Source organism: Meleagris gallopavo, chromosome 1 (genome assembly GCF_000146605.3).
Source record: "Meleagris gallopavo isolate NT-WF06-2002-E0010 breed Aviagen turkey brand Nicholas breeding stock chromosome 1, Turkey_5.1, whole genome shotgun sequence".
In the NCBI taxonomy this organism is placed as follows: domain Eukaryota; kingdom Metazoa; phylum Chordata; class Aves; order Galliformes; family Phasianidae; genus Meleagris; species Meleagris gallopavo.
The window spans coordinates 89,644,766-89,658,890 of NC_015011.2; the positions used below are offsets into that span (position 1 = coordinate 89,644,766).

At 47.2% G+C, this 14,125-nt stretch overlaps 1 protein-coding gene across 2 annotated transcripts; it reads left to right on the forward strand.

The window, feature by feature from the left end:
• Nucleotides 1–135: 135 nt before the first annotated feature.
• CD80 (CD80 molecule) lies at nt 136–11,988 on the forward strand. Of its 2 annotated transcripts, none has more exons than XM_010721569.3 (3): nt 136–497; nt 10,183–10,530; nt 11,500–11,986. In XM_010721569.3, the coding sequence occupies exons 1-3, from the start codon at nt 413–415 to the stop codon at nt 11,883–11,885; spliced, it is 819 nt and encodes a 272-aa protein (XP_010719871.1). In that variant the 5' UTR covers nt 136–412; the 3' UTR covers nt 11,886–11,986. The 2 variants fall into 2 exon arrangements, with proteins under 2 accessions (XP_010719871.1, XP_019475395.1); XM_019619850.2 differs by lacking the exon at nt 136–497 and adding an exon at nt 8,670–8,758 and having other exon boundaries at nt 11,500–11,988.
• Nucleotides 11,989–14,125: the final 2,137 nt, after the last annotated feature.

Genomic DNA, 14,125 nt, shown 5'->3' on the forward strand with positions numbered 1-14,125 from the left:
GCCCCTATGTTTAGAGGACTGGGTGGCTTCCACACCCTGGGCAGCCCTGCGGGGCTGTGGCCAGGGGCGCCCGCCCTCGCGCATGCCCCACGAGGAAGTTGCGGGTGGGCGTGAGTCAGCTTATCAGCATCAGCACCCGCGCCCTGCCCGGCCTTCCTCCAGCGCCTGCTGAGGAGTGAAAGTCCCACGGCTCAGCAGAGGCAGCCGGGAGAGTTCAGCGGTGACCAGTGGCTGAGTGCTGAGCCCCTGCCTCCTTCCCAGAACAGAGGTGGTGGCATCGCTCGCTTGGTGAAGCCCAAGGGGTCAGAGAGGGAAGCAGACTCGGCGAGGCCTGTGCCGGTGGGTTCTTGAGGAGGAAGCAGGTGGCAGAAGGTTGCGGGTGCTCCGGTTGCTGGCCCAGCACTGCAAGAAGATGGGGTGCCTGCCGGTGCCGTCCAGCTGGCCCCTGAAGAGATGGCTCGGGCTCGGGCTTATCGTGCTCTATTGCATTACTTTGGGTAAGTGAAGCATCCGCATCGTGGTGCACTCTGTGAGGGAGGCGTGCTGGCTTGGTCAGGGCCAGCTTGTGTTTCTTGAGTTCCTCTGTCATGGCAGAGATGGCCGAGGCGTTCCTACAGCCTCTCCTTGGCTGACACAGATGTTCCTGGCTGCTGAACTTCTGCTGTTGAGGTGGGAGGATGAAGGATGCTTGTGGCACAAGCTTGCTCCATGGGGAAGAAATGATGTGCTGGGTCTGGGGGGAGAAGCAAGCTGCTGGCTCCTGGGCTCCTGTGGTCGAGCAGTTTCTGGAGTTTTTTGTGTAGCTGAAAGTGAATCTGTGGTGGGGAGACAGGACAGGGTGAGATCCCTCAAGCAGCACAGCTCTGTGTCAGAGGACAGTGACGGCTGTCCCCAGTATGGGCCACAACATTAATGAAAGCCCACAGATCACCCAGACCTCAAGGGGCTTGGGTTGATTCTTCTGAGATGCGTGAAATGCTAACCTTGTAAGCATACAAAGCTCTCTCCTGAGTTGGGATTTGTGCTCACAGCCTGTGCTTACCGGCAGTCCTGGTGTTTCACTGCAGATAATGAAACTCTGGAGCAAACCGGGGCTGAACTAGGGCTTTGATTAAAAATCAACTGCTGCAAAATAAGGAGGTTTTCATGGTGGTGTTGTGAAACTGCAAGATATTTGATACTCTCCACTGGGTTTCATTTTGACTTTCAGTCTCAGAATCTTAAAACAAAACTCAGAGAATTTAGCAGGGATGAAATCGCAGAGCCAGCTGGTGAAAAGGCAGCCTCTGGACCCCCCTGTGAGCTCTCTGTTCTCACGTCTGCCCCACACTCCTTCCCTGGCCTCTGTGCTTGCAAAGCACACGTCAGGCATGGGCATATTTTGCCCATACTGCAATCAGCAAATAATTCATCCTGGGCAGAACTGTTTCTCCATCTGTAATTTAGGAGTTTCTGGGTTTGTGTTATGCTATTCATGTAGTAATATGTGCGCATTAATCATCAGTCCTGTAGGATTACTAAAAAAGATGCTGATTCCAAGTCCAAAAACGAGTAATACTTAGATATACAGCCTGATGCTAATCATCAGTGCTAGAAATATGAGTTTGGTAATATCAGCAAACTAGCAGTACTAGTGGTTAGTGTACTTTTTCAACATGTTTTACTAAAAGAATGCTCATTCATCCTGCTGGCCATCTCTCCAACTGTTTCTTAGACCCCTGCTCGTAACTTTTGAACTCCCTGCGCAGTTTCCACCACTGCTGACAGGAAGGCAGAACTGGCAGGGCTATAGCAGGGATGCTGTGGGCCCCTCGTGCCCAGCCAACAGCATCTGGAAGGGGCTGTACCAGCACAGCAGCACTGAGGGGATGGGAATCAGATGGTAGGTGTGGGGAGAGGGCTGGGAGACACAAAGCAAAACTGCATTGACTTTGGTCACCCCGTTGCTGAGAAAAGTTACTCTTCTAAACCTGACTGATTACAAAATGCAGGGTTTGATTTGGGAATGGGCAAAAAGCTGTTTTGGAAGCATTATGTCAGCTTTCGGGTGCAGTTGTTAGATCCTTCCCACGCAGTGAGTTTGTGGAATTCCTGGTGCTAGCTGATAAGGACAGCACAGCCAATGTGCTTTCTTTCTCCCTTTGTATGCATACATACAAACCCCGCACCCTTCTCTCCCAGAAGGGGTATTCCTTCACTGGTGATCCTTAAAACACCATGGTACGCTATCACACATGAGCTTTTTCAGGACTTGGAGGTGCTGCCTCCCCTAGGCCTCCCACAGGGATGGCAAAGACCAGCTTCTGACCTTCTCATGGCAGAGCAGTGCAGCCCTAGGAGCTGCCATGGCCCTGCCAGAGACTTCCCGGCAGCACTAAGCAGGGCACAAGGGCCAGCAACTTCAGAACTAATCTCACCTGATGGTATATGTATGTAAATATCTGTCTGTCTATCTATCTATCTATCTATCTATCTATAAAAAGATATAGATAGATATACATATAACTATGTATACCTATCTATCTATATTTATATAAACTGAATTTTTCTGCTCTGAGGTTCACCTGAGGTGACCTGCTGAAATACCACTGTAATGTGCTCCTGAAATGTCATCTGCTGCTGGAGATGCTGATGCACACGAATGCCCTGCTGTCTCAGAGCAGTGGAAAAGCAGCAGAACAGCCTCAATTACAGCCTTGATTACAGCGCAAAGTTATTTATTTATGGTCTATTGCTGGTATCCCTGTGGGCTTGTTTTTGCCTGACATTGCACCTTCACATCTACCTACTGCCTGAAGGATGGCTAAGTCCTCCTTCTCTGTATGTGGTTGTTATACTGGGAAAACATCCCTCAAAGTAGCCCAGAAAGACCTGTCCCTGCCCAGTGTGCCAAGCTGGCAATGGTGCTGATGGCAGGGACCAGCCACCCCATGTCTGGTCCATGGAGTATTTCTTTTTGGCTTCCCTGGAATCTTTTCAGCTACCAGAGACTGTCCAGTTTTTGCTTCTTCCCGGTTCTAAAATCTTTGGGAAGTTTTGGGGGAAATTCCTGATGCTTGTCAGAGTTATTGTAGAGCTGGGGAAGGGAGGGGGGAATATTCACTTTCCTCAGCATGGCAAAGGAATGTTTGCTCACATGTAACTCACTCTGGAAATCCCCTTCACATCTTACCACAAGTAAGAAGCTCAGAGAGGACCTGGACTTTAGAAAGGAGTTCTGAGGGTAAGGAAGATTATCTGTTTCATGGCCTCCCTTGAATATTGGCAGGCTGGTAATGAGCACAAGGTGCTTTGTGCCTAATTGCAGTGCTAGCTCCAGCATGGGCTGTGCTGAGGGCAAATTGCATGGTGGAGATGCCAGAAATTTTTCTTTGCGTATGAGATTTGCCCACTTCACCAGTGGATGCAAATGGAGTTTCTGTCTTGTTGCTCTTGCTGTCCTCGGCTTTTTTTGTCTTTCTTTTTTTTGGATGAGTGTCTGTCTCCTCCGGCTCCAGATACACAGAAAAGTCTTTGGTTTAAAAGCAACAGCAGCAGAACTGAGGAACTCCTGTTTCTGTCCGCCTGTCTATCCAGAACGAAACTTGCTGTAAAGCCTGCCTGAAGAAACAGAAACCCAGCCAAGGGCTGCTGTTCTTCTTTACAGATCCCGTTGTGCTATTTCTGGATTTTTTGAATGAAACAGTTCTTTGGGGTAGAAAAAAATATTGAACAGACAAGCAAAATTCTTACACAGTCAAATTTTAGTTACACACATGCATGGAGTTTGGAGGTCCAACATTTTAACCACATTGTGTCCTTTTCCCAATTAGATCAGAGTGAACCCAATTAACTCTGGTCATCACTCTGAGGCCAATAACTTTTTCCTTTTCTTGGAGCACCGAAGAATTTTCGTCTCTTTGTGATGTGAATGTCAGACATTCCCGCATTTAAACATGCAAAGTTTGGGGCTGAAATTTTTACAACCTGAGGCTGCCCCGCACGCCCTCACACCGCTCCAGCTCACTGCTGCCTTGAGCTGAGCTGCAGCGTGGTCAGGATGGCATAGGTGTCCTGACACAAATCCTGCTCCCGTCCCCTCGCTGATGCTGTCTCTGGACCTTCTCTGACCATGGGGTGAACTCATCCAGCTCCCGCCTGCCAGAAAGTCTCTTTTTTTTCCACTTGTTTCATGCCAACAAGGCACACTGACCCAGCCTCTAGGGAGCCCTTAAGAGAAAGCCACGCAAACACACAGGGCTGGAAGGGAAGGGGGATCAAGGTCTCCTTTTTCTGTGTGAGAAGGCTGTGAGACTGGAGCAAGTTTGTCATCCAGTTACAGCTGGAGGCCAGGCAGGAGTAGAACTCCCATGCTCAGGGAGCTCCTTCTTCCTTTCTTATTGTGTTTCCTACCTTCATGCCTTAAACATAGTGTTCTTCATGATGATGCGGCAAGGCAAACACATTAGACTCACTTAAGCTTGGTGAAAAGAAGTCTGCTTTCTTTTTGTGGATATGAACTCTATGTTTGATTGCGGCCATTCTGTCCCCTTGGAGGGGCACCGCTCTCAGGAGTCTCGGTAGGTCGTCTGAGAGTATGTAAATCTTTCCCAACACAGAAATGCCACGAGCTTTGCTTCTGCTTTTTCACTTTATGCTTTTAAAACATCATTAGTCCCAGGGGACTGCCTGGCTAAAAATAAAAGTGCTGAGTGCTGGGTGGCACCTCCAGCTACGCTGTGCTCTAAAGATGCCCGTGCCTCGGTGAGCCCCAGATGCTACGTGTGGTATAAGGGGCACCTGCACACTGCTGCTCTGTCTGTGGCAGGGACCCTGTGGTGTAGCTGTATGTGCCCAACAGACAGGGCACACCTGCATGGGTAAATGGTGCTGTGGCTGTGGACTTCAGAAAAAATAAAAATCATTTCTAATTCTGAGCAGGCTTACGTGAAAGGTATACTGCTTGCTTTTTGTGGTTGCTGGGCACTTTCACCTCCTGTTATTCTCAAGAGGGGCTGGCTACGTGGGGAGCGTGTGAGGCAGTGAGGTTTAGTGAGCAGGAACCAGGGCCTTCGGCAGTGGGGAAACCTCAGCTTCCAAAGCTTTACTGTGAAGACTGCAGTATTTATAGTGGCAGCATGGGAAGGGTCTATAGAATGATCTGAGGGCATCTCCAGCTGGGGGATAAATACAGAGGAATACAAAGTGGTACAGTCAGCGAGGGACACGGTCTCAGGAAAAAAAATTAGCAAGTTTATTTTTGTCTTCGTGTGCTACAAATCCCCCCCAAAGGCCTGTCTTACACAACTGCCACATCTAGTTTCTGCTGGAACTTGGGAATCATAAGAGTGCTCAGCCAGTTGCAGGAATTTGATCTCAAAAGGAACCAAAACATGCAAATCTTCTGCGGGCATCAGTGTTTCCCCTGCCTTTTCCTCTGGCTGGGTCACCCACTCCCAGTGCTGGGAATGGAGAAGGGGAAGGCTCAGACAGACTTCCCTCTGCTCCTTTCCTCAAGTCAGAAATGTCCTTCCGTCCCCACCGCCAGTGTCCCTCCCAGTGCACGCCAACAACACATGAGCGTGCCCTCCACCCTTTCCTCCCCATGAAACGCCCATGTGGAGGACTCTGCAACAAAGAGGGAGATGTCAAGAAACTATTCAGTCAACACCATCATCTCCCAAGTACTTTTGCAGCCCCTCGCTCACAGGTGGCCTGGCTAGTGCGGAGGTTAGACGTGTGCCAACTACGTTGCAGTGAGAGGAGTTGTGGTCTTACTCATCTTATAAGCAAAGCAGAGACTGGACATACCCAAGCGGTGGGCTTGTCCCAGCTCAGGGCCTGCGTGACTCAGAGAGCGGCAGATTTTTATCTCAAGGAGTTCCCAGACAGGGCTGGGGAGAGCAGGGACAAAGGGAAAAGGACTGGTTGGCTGTCGTGGCCCTCGTGCTGCTCTGAGCCCCTTCAACAAAGCATTTCAGATTCTCCTTCTCCTTCTCAGTCACTAATCACAGATCATGGAAGTTTCTGTGATCGGCGGAGTTTCTTTCTCATTAAAGCCAGGTTTATGACAGAGCAGTGACTCAGTTACAGCATGACCTCCTGTGCCAATCTGGATGCTTTCATGGCATGGAAGGAGGGTATGAGATGTCCATAGATGCAGGAAGGTCTCTGGTTTTCACAGATTTCACTTGGTTTCAAGGATTTATTCTTTAAGAGCAGTTACTGCTCTATTAGCAGGAGTATGGCTGTGAAGACGGAGGCACACAGAGGTGGGGAGCACAGCTCACCCTGCTGTTACACTGCAAAAGAAAGCAGAGCCAAACATTTAGGAAACCTCTTCCAACCCTCTCCCTGTCTCAGGCCCGCCATGACATCAATGTAAACTAGGAATAATCCTCTCCTCTCACAGCTGTCGCACACTGACAAGTGCGAGTGTGTAGGAGGAAATGAGACTGAATGGAGCTGCAGCCAAATGAAGTGGTAGGCAGGTTTTCTTCAGAATACAAAGGAATTCTCTGCTCTCCCGCCACATCTGGGATGAGTAACTGAACGTGTCCTGTTAGGAGGTCACTGTGACAGGAGCTCACCGAACACAGACAAGATGCGTTGCTTTGCCGGAGCAGTGCAAAGTGGCTGATTTAGCTTAAAGTATTCCTTCCACTATTCATGCTTTGCACGGGACATTTGCTATGGAAATCTTTGAAAGATTCAGATCCCTCACCAGTAAAATCAACTGGGGTAAAGACAAATGGGGAGTGTTTAGCCCCTTAGAGATTCAGTTTTTCGAAATTTTTGAATGTTCAAGTTAATATAAATGCCTGACAGTTTGCCTGAGAGCTTTCTGCAGAAGTGACAGCTGAATAAGTGCGCAGATGCACTGTCTGATGTGCTGCCTCCAGAGGGGCAAAGGTTTCTGGGCCCACCAGGCAGGGTCTTTCCCTCTATGTGGGTTTGTTGAAGATTTTGTGAAAGACTAAAGATGTTGGTTAAAGACCCAATGACCAATGACCAATGCTTTCTGATTCTCAGAGCGTACAAAACCAATGCCTTTCCTCTAAGCTCATCTTTCTGTTCCAATTAGCCTTACTTTGGGGGCAGTTGCGGCACAGCAGCAGTTTGAATGGAGCATCTTCTCTGCCTGGGGAAAAGGGTCAGCATCAGCCACACACTGCAGGCTGCCAGCAAGGGAGCAACACAAGCACACAGTGAGGGAGTGGGTGGGCTTCACCAAGGGCAGGAGGGCGGCTCATTTCTTTTTCTAGAAAAGTAATTAAAAATTATTTCCATGGCGGATGCCTCCCTCACAGCCTGGCTACGGAGGGTATTCAACACAGAAATGGGACAGAACTGAGTTTTCATTTTTGCTTTGCAGTTCACCTTTAAAGTGAAAGGGGACTTTTGTGGGGCTGAATGGCTCTTCATGGACTTTGATTCCTGCAGGCCCTCAGCACTCAGGTTGCAGTTTCAAGGCTGCAGCGCCTTGTAAGGGTAGATGTGACATCAGCAGGAGTTTCCAGCCCTTGTATATGTACTGTCACAGAGGTTTTTGTTCTCCTTTTGGCAGCAAAGGAGACTCTTAGGGGCAAGGCACAGAGAACCTCATGCAACCCATGATGTGCCGTCACACTGACATTTTCTGTACGCCTACTCTTCCCCTGTTGCTGCAAAAGGAAATAGAAAATAAATACATACTCAACTGCATTGTCATTTTCAGGATCCACGATCCCAAAGTTTTGCTGGCTGCTCTTGGAGGTCTTGCCAGCACAAGAGCTGAACTGTGCGAAAAAGCGAAGATGTGGTCGAGGAAAAAGACAAGCAGACCCACACGCAATGCATGCAGACACACAGTGGGAGGAACTTTAAGAATCACAGCCCAGAATGGGTCACCTGAAAGGCAAATGGAAACAAGTGCTTTTTCACACAGTATGAAATCAAACCATGCAACTCACCACCATGGGATGCTAAGGAAGCCAAAGACATGCGTGCATTCCCAAAGGGCAGGGACTGCTCACAAAAGATAGCTACATCAGTAGTGACTAAGCTGCTGATGTCAAGAAGTCTGTCAACTTGTGACTGCCAAAGCTTAGTTGGGTGTGTCACACCTTGGCCTGAGCAAGAATGGCTTTTTCTACCATTTTCTGCCAGTGACTGGCTGCCATAGACCAGTGGGCTGAGTGGGCCGACATAGGTCAGTGAGCAGACACAGATCAGTGGGCTGAAACACGTCAGTGGGATGAGTGGGCTCCTGGTCTGCCTCTGCCTGGTGGCTCTGGTCTGCGCTCTTCATAAGAGGAAGTACAGGTAGTGGGGAAAATTGTGTCTGTATCTGTCAGACCCTTCCCTTTGGAAGATCGATGAGGTGGCTGAGTGGGGGAGGGAAGCAGCTCAATGAGAATTTATTTATTTAGCTTCATGTTCAACTTTTTGTAGTGGATATTAAAACATGCTATTCCATTTCCGATGGGTCTGATGAAAAGCATGCAGGCAGGACAGGGTGAAAGCTCATTTCAGGTTCTGGTCTTGGGACTGCTAAACATCAGCATGCAACCCACAATGCTAACTGTAGCAGAATTGCTAAGTCATGGCTTGAAACAGTGACTGAGCCCCTGGTGGGAAGGCAGGGCCTACCCAGGGGAGCTCAGGTGCAAGCAATGCAGCTGCCTGACTGGAGGGCATGGAGCCAGGATCCACCCCTTCTCAGACCTTATTTAAGAGTTGGCAGTGGAGGTAAGGGTATCTCACTTGAGGATCCCTGCCTACTTGGGGCTTTCTATGGGTGAGCAACCCTTTTTCCTTTGTTTTTATGTCCCTTGCTGCTGCATTTGGGCTTCTCCTTGCTTGCTGCAGCCACCCCAGTGTTAATGTTGTGCTTTCCATTCCGCTGTAGTGTTACACTACCCAAAATTAGGATGTGCTGGGGCACTGCCTGTCTCTCCCCAACACCTGGAGGCTTTCAGAGCACCTCCTCAGGCCCACCAGGCATAAGTCAGCATGCCACGTAGCTGCTGGTTGCTTGTCGGTATCCCTGGGATCTGGGAGTTATCTCTGACTCCTGGAGGTACGTGCTAACAGCATGAGGCTAAGGCAAGCAGGACAAATATGAAACAACCCGATCTTCTGTACTGGGGTGTGTAGAGGGTGAGCATCATCCCAGAAGTTGCACGGAGCCAGGAAAAAGCAGATACGTCTGCCTTGGCCTTGCTGCAGCGCAGGGAAGCATATCAGTGCTGTGTTGGCAGAAGCTCCTGGCTGAGCTGCACCCTTGTACTTATGGTCCTGGCACTGGTGAGTACCCACCCACTGGAAAGAGAAAGGGAAGTGGGAAAGCAGTAATGCAAAATGGAGGATTACAGCTAAGCAGGTCAAAGTTGTCGTAACTTCCCCCTTGCAAGGGTCTCAGATTGTTATCATAAGCACACGCCTGTGTGCTGAGATATGACACACAGGCATGGGCAGTTTAGGAATGTCTGTCCTGGTTTGCATGTAATTCAAAAGGAGGCTGAAAGGGGGGCCCACAGGCCTTCATAAATACAAGTTTTGTTTTAGCAAAGCTGTGCAAAATTGGTCATTTGTGAATGCTGTGCTAGTACAGTGATGAAAATATGGCTCTTTCTGCTATTTATTACTGCAGGGCTGTTTCTGGGATCTTAAAATGGTTGGTTTTCTGTGTTTTGTTTTACAATAAAAAAATAAAAATGCAAATCAAAACCTACAATCTATTTATCTACTGTGCCCCTGTCTGGAAGCAGGGAATGCAAGAGAGTTAGGATACGGACTTGCTAAACACTGAGCAGAGGAGATAGCAGATGGGCAGTGTGGTGTTTTCAGTTGTGGGTTTTTCTTTTTTTTTTTTAATCCCTTCTTATGGGTGTCATGGCAGCTCTTTACTCTGGAGTGTCGTTTTCAAGGTGCCATCACAACTTCTGTCCGGGGAGGGAAATCTCCTGCTTTTATCTTCAGTAATTAACATTGAAACAGTTGTGTGCCCTAAGTTTTAAGAAGGACTGGAGCATCACATGAAAAGCATTTGCAAGACAGTCCTCCCCTCAGTGTAGAGCGGAAGATGTAGAATGCTCAACAGATGGAGGGCTGAGGTATGTTAATGGGTGCAGACTGAGCTGAAATAGGTGAGCTCTACGCAGCAGACCTTTACTTAAGGCCATACCACTGTCTCAGTGCCTTTTGTTTGCTCCTCAACAGGCTGTGCACAGGAGAAGAAAGTCGCCAAAAGCAAAGTAGGGGAAAAAGTCGGCCTGCCTTGTTGTTACAAAATTCCCAGCTCAGAGAGCCTGCAAAACTACCGAGTGTATTGGCAGATGAACGTTACCGATGTGGTGCTGGCCTACTCAGGGGGAGAAAAGATCCTTGAGAACCCACGCTATGTCAACCGGACAAAGTTGGACTTTGAGAACCTCACCCTGTGGATCTCTGGTGTGGAAATCCTGGACAGTGGCCCTTACCAGTGTATTGTTCAGAGTCTCCAGTCTTCACCGGACAAACCTGGATCTCATCTTTTGTGTGGAGAGCCCGTGACCCTCTTTGTTACTGGTAGGTGGGTTGCCTCCCCACGTGTGAGGCTTTCTAGTGCCAACCTCTAGGGAGAAGGGATATTCCTTGAAGCTTTCAGCATAGTGTAGCAGAGACTTTCACCATGATGCCTGAAAGGGAGCCAGAGTGTGCATTAAGCCTGCTGTAAGGCTCCTCTGTGCCACAGAAGCACTTCCAAGGGGCTGGCCTGCACATGGGCTGCACAGCAGCTCCACAACCCAAGGCAGAGCTTAGCTGAAGATTTGAGGCTTTTTACCTCAAAGAAACCACTCAAGTTCCTCATCCAAGTTGCTCAAAATGAATCTGAATCTTTTCTTGGAGGCTACAAAAAGTTCCATTGACATGATTTTCCATTTGCACCACTGTTTTTTGTGGTGGTTGGTTTCAGCCAAAAGCAGAGATATTGGTAAGATACACATATATATTTATATATACATTTGAATACCTTTAGCAGCAGAGAGTTCCAGAAATCCTCCAAACAAGTTGGTGAAGGAGCATTCTTCCCATCTTGAATGAAATTCCTCAGCAAAAATATTCCCAAGCTCCTGAGATCTGGCCACTGCTTGCTGACCCAAGTGAATGAGTGATGGACATCTCTGCAAGGAGTCACATTCAGTTGTCTTTATGGGAGCCAAAAATAAAATAGGGAACTGGATTGTTAGAACCCTCTCTCCCCATGGAGGGGAGTATTGCTGAGGGCTGAGAAGATAGCCACATGAAAAATGCGTAGCAATGAATCTCTTCCTCACCACAAATACTCTAATTTCATGCCTTCCAGAAAACCTCCATTCTGTTTTATCAGAAATAAATAAGTGATTGACTATAGTCTATAGAAAAAGATGCCAGGGCTGGAGGGAGAATGCAATACATAAAGGTCAGAAAGCTTATGATAGTCAAGGGACATCTCATAGGAGGTTATTTGCTTTGACCATGGATTTCTAAATGTTTTCTAAATCTTTCTTTCTTCAGCTGACTTCAGCAAGCCGAATGTAGAAAGAGAAGTAACTGCTAGTTCATGTGAATCGACAGAAATGGTGGTAAGATGTTCTTCTCATGGAGGTTTCCCCAAACCCAAAATCTATGGAGTCCTCAACAACGTGTCTGTGGTGTTGAATACCACCTGGGAGTCCGAGTCCAGCCTCAGCCCGTACAACGTCACTGGTACACTGTGGCTCAACGTGTCCAAAGATATCAACTTCACTTGCTTCGTTGAATATGATGGCTTACTCAGGTCCACCAGCTTGCTTCTAGGTAGGTTTTCATACTATGTAGATTGCTCCAAAAATAATACCTCCTCTATTTCTTTCTGTGGAAGCTACAACAGATACAAAGAGCACAGTAACACTAATCAATAGCTGAGAATTTGCTTTACGAAACACTACTTTTTAGCATAGTCATCGCTATTAGTTATGCATTCTTGCCAGTGATGAACAAGAACCTGCATGCCATGCCCATAAAAATCTGCACCAACAGGAGTGACCCTCTGTTTCACAGCTGCTATGACCAGCGTAATTGCTGAAGTGCACCACCCACCACCTCTTTGTGTTTGTGTATGGTTTGGTCTCCATAAATGTTCAGCAAGCATTGACAATGGCTGCAACTTTTTCTACATGGAGGAATTACATGACACACCTCTGCTTCAAATGCCCCTCCATGTCAGATGCCATTGTTTCAGACTGCTTCTCTGCTGCCATCTGTTGCATGGCAACAACATGTAATGGAATATTAGTGGGGAAGTTTCAGCCTCTACTGCCATGATGTTGTGGGCCAACATCCAAAAGTAGGAGGTATTACTTTTGGAACAGCCCTTGTAGTTTGTATTACAGAACTATTTTGTTGAACCTGCTGAGTTGCCTCTTTGAGGAAGTGTTAGATCACTGTATATTTCCTCATATGAGGATGACCCAGTGATTCCACGAGCAGCCCACCAAGATAGTTCAGTTGGCTCTTAAGTTGAAGGGGGGAGAGGGGAAAGGTGGAGAGATGAATTACATCACTGACTGATGAATGATCAGATGGCTCAGGCTTCCCATTGTTCTGTGGTGAATCACAGCTGGGTTGACAGGGCGCTTGGATCCTGCTGTGATCAGGTGGTGTCAGCACCAGTGGCTCTCACAGCTTGGGGCTGCCACCACTCAGTGTTCTTCTGTACCAGCATGGTCTCACTGCTAGTAGTGTGACGCAGACCTTATGTTTGAATGGAGGGACTTGAGAAATGTATGTGCCTCAAAGGTGGCGATTACAAAGAATTTCCTTACTTCATAAGCATGTTTGTTCCTGCTTCAGTGATAGAAGTAGTTAGCTGGAGGACTAGACAAAATACTGCTTTCATACACATTTAATATTGAGTTAACTCAAACAGATAAAATTCCATCACTGTGTTTGGCCTAGAAGTGATAATGTAATAGCTAAGTCTGTCCCTTGAAAAGCTTGAGGGACAAGTGGGAACAGCATGAGGCAAGGAAGCACACTATAGTCTACGTGTTTTGCAGCAGAAAGGGATTTGCAAAAAAATTAAAAAAAAAAAATCCTTTTGGCTCTATTATTGCCAAAGAAAAAGTATTTTAAAATATGTCTCTAGGTCTGAAGTTTTCACTGCAGAGATGCAGACATCTTGAAGGGAAGCTAGAAAAGTGCTGTGTTTCCCAGGAATTGTACCTTATTCATCAAGGTACTTTATTTATCAGTCTTTCTAAAATCAAAGGGGGTTATGAGGAGAAGTGTCATTCAGCTTCAGGACAAATGCTGGAAGTCAGTGCTTCATGAATATTGGTTATCAATGGGCATAGTGTGTAATCTCCCTAGAGATGATGATAGAAAAAGAAGGTTATGAATATCATACAGAGAAAATGAGAGTGACAAAATAGAAGTAATAGTAACATGTTGTCACACCTTCTCAGAGAAAGGTGCAATCAACAATGAGGACATAATCACAAAGCCCTTGCCTTTTGACTTTTAAGAAGTGCAACCACTCCCACTTTGGCACAGTGATAATAGTCCTCCAAACAAGTCTTCTGTGCATGTGTACTTCTGAACAGAACAGAGCTTCTGGTAAACACAAGAGACTAACTCTGCATTGGGGGACATAGGAGGCCAGATAGTACAGCAGGTCAAAGTAGCATCTTAGAAGAAGGTGGATGGTGCTTCATTGTGCTAAATGTAGACGATGAAAATCTGAAGACATATGAACAGATACCCAGTGTGTCCTTTCTCTTAAATTAGGATTGTCCTGAACCATATACATGGTCTCTTATCTACTCATATTTCCAAATGGTTGAATTGTTATCTGCAGTGGTGAAAAGCCAAAAGATACAGACCCACTGATGCTGAACTGTCTGCTAAGATCCTTTTCCTTCTGTGTTGAGAATGACACCTCCAGTCTATTAAATACATAGAATCATAGAGTTACCAAGGTTGGAAAAGGCCTCCAGATCATCCAGTCCAAACTGTCCACCTACCACCACTATTTCCCACTAAACCATGTCCCTCAGTACAACATCTAAATGTTTCTTGACCACCTACAGGGACAGTGACTACACTATTTCCCTGAGCAGCCCATTCCAGCACCTGACCATTTTTTTTTTTTTGGAGGAAA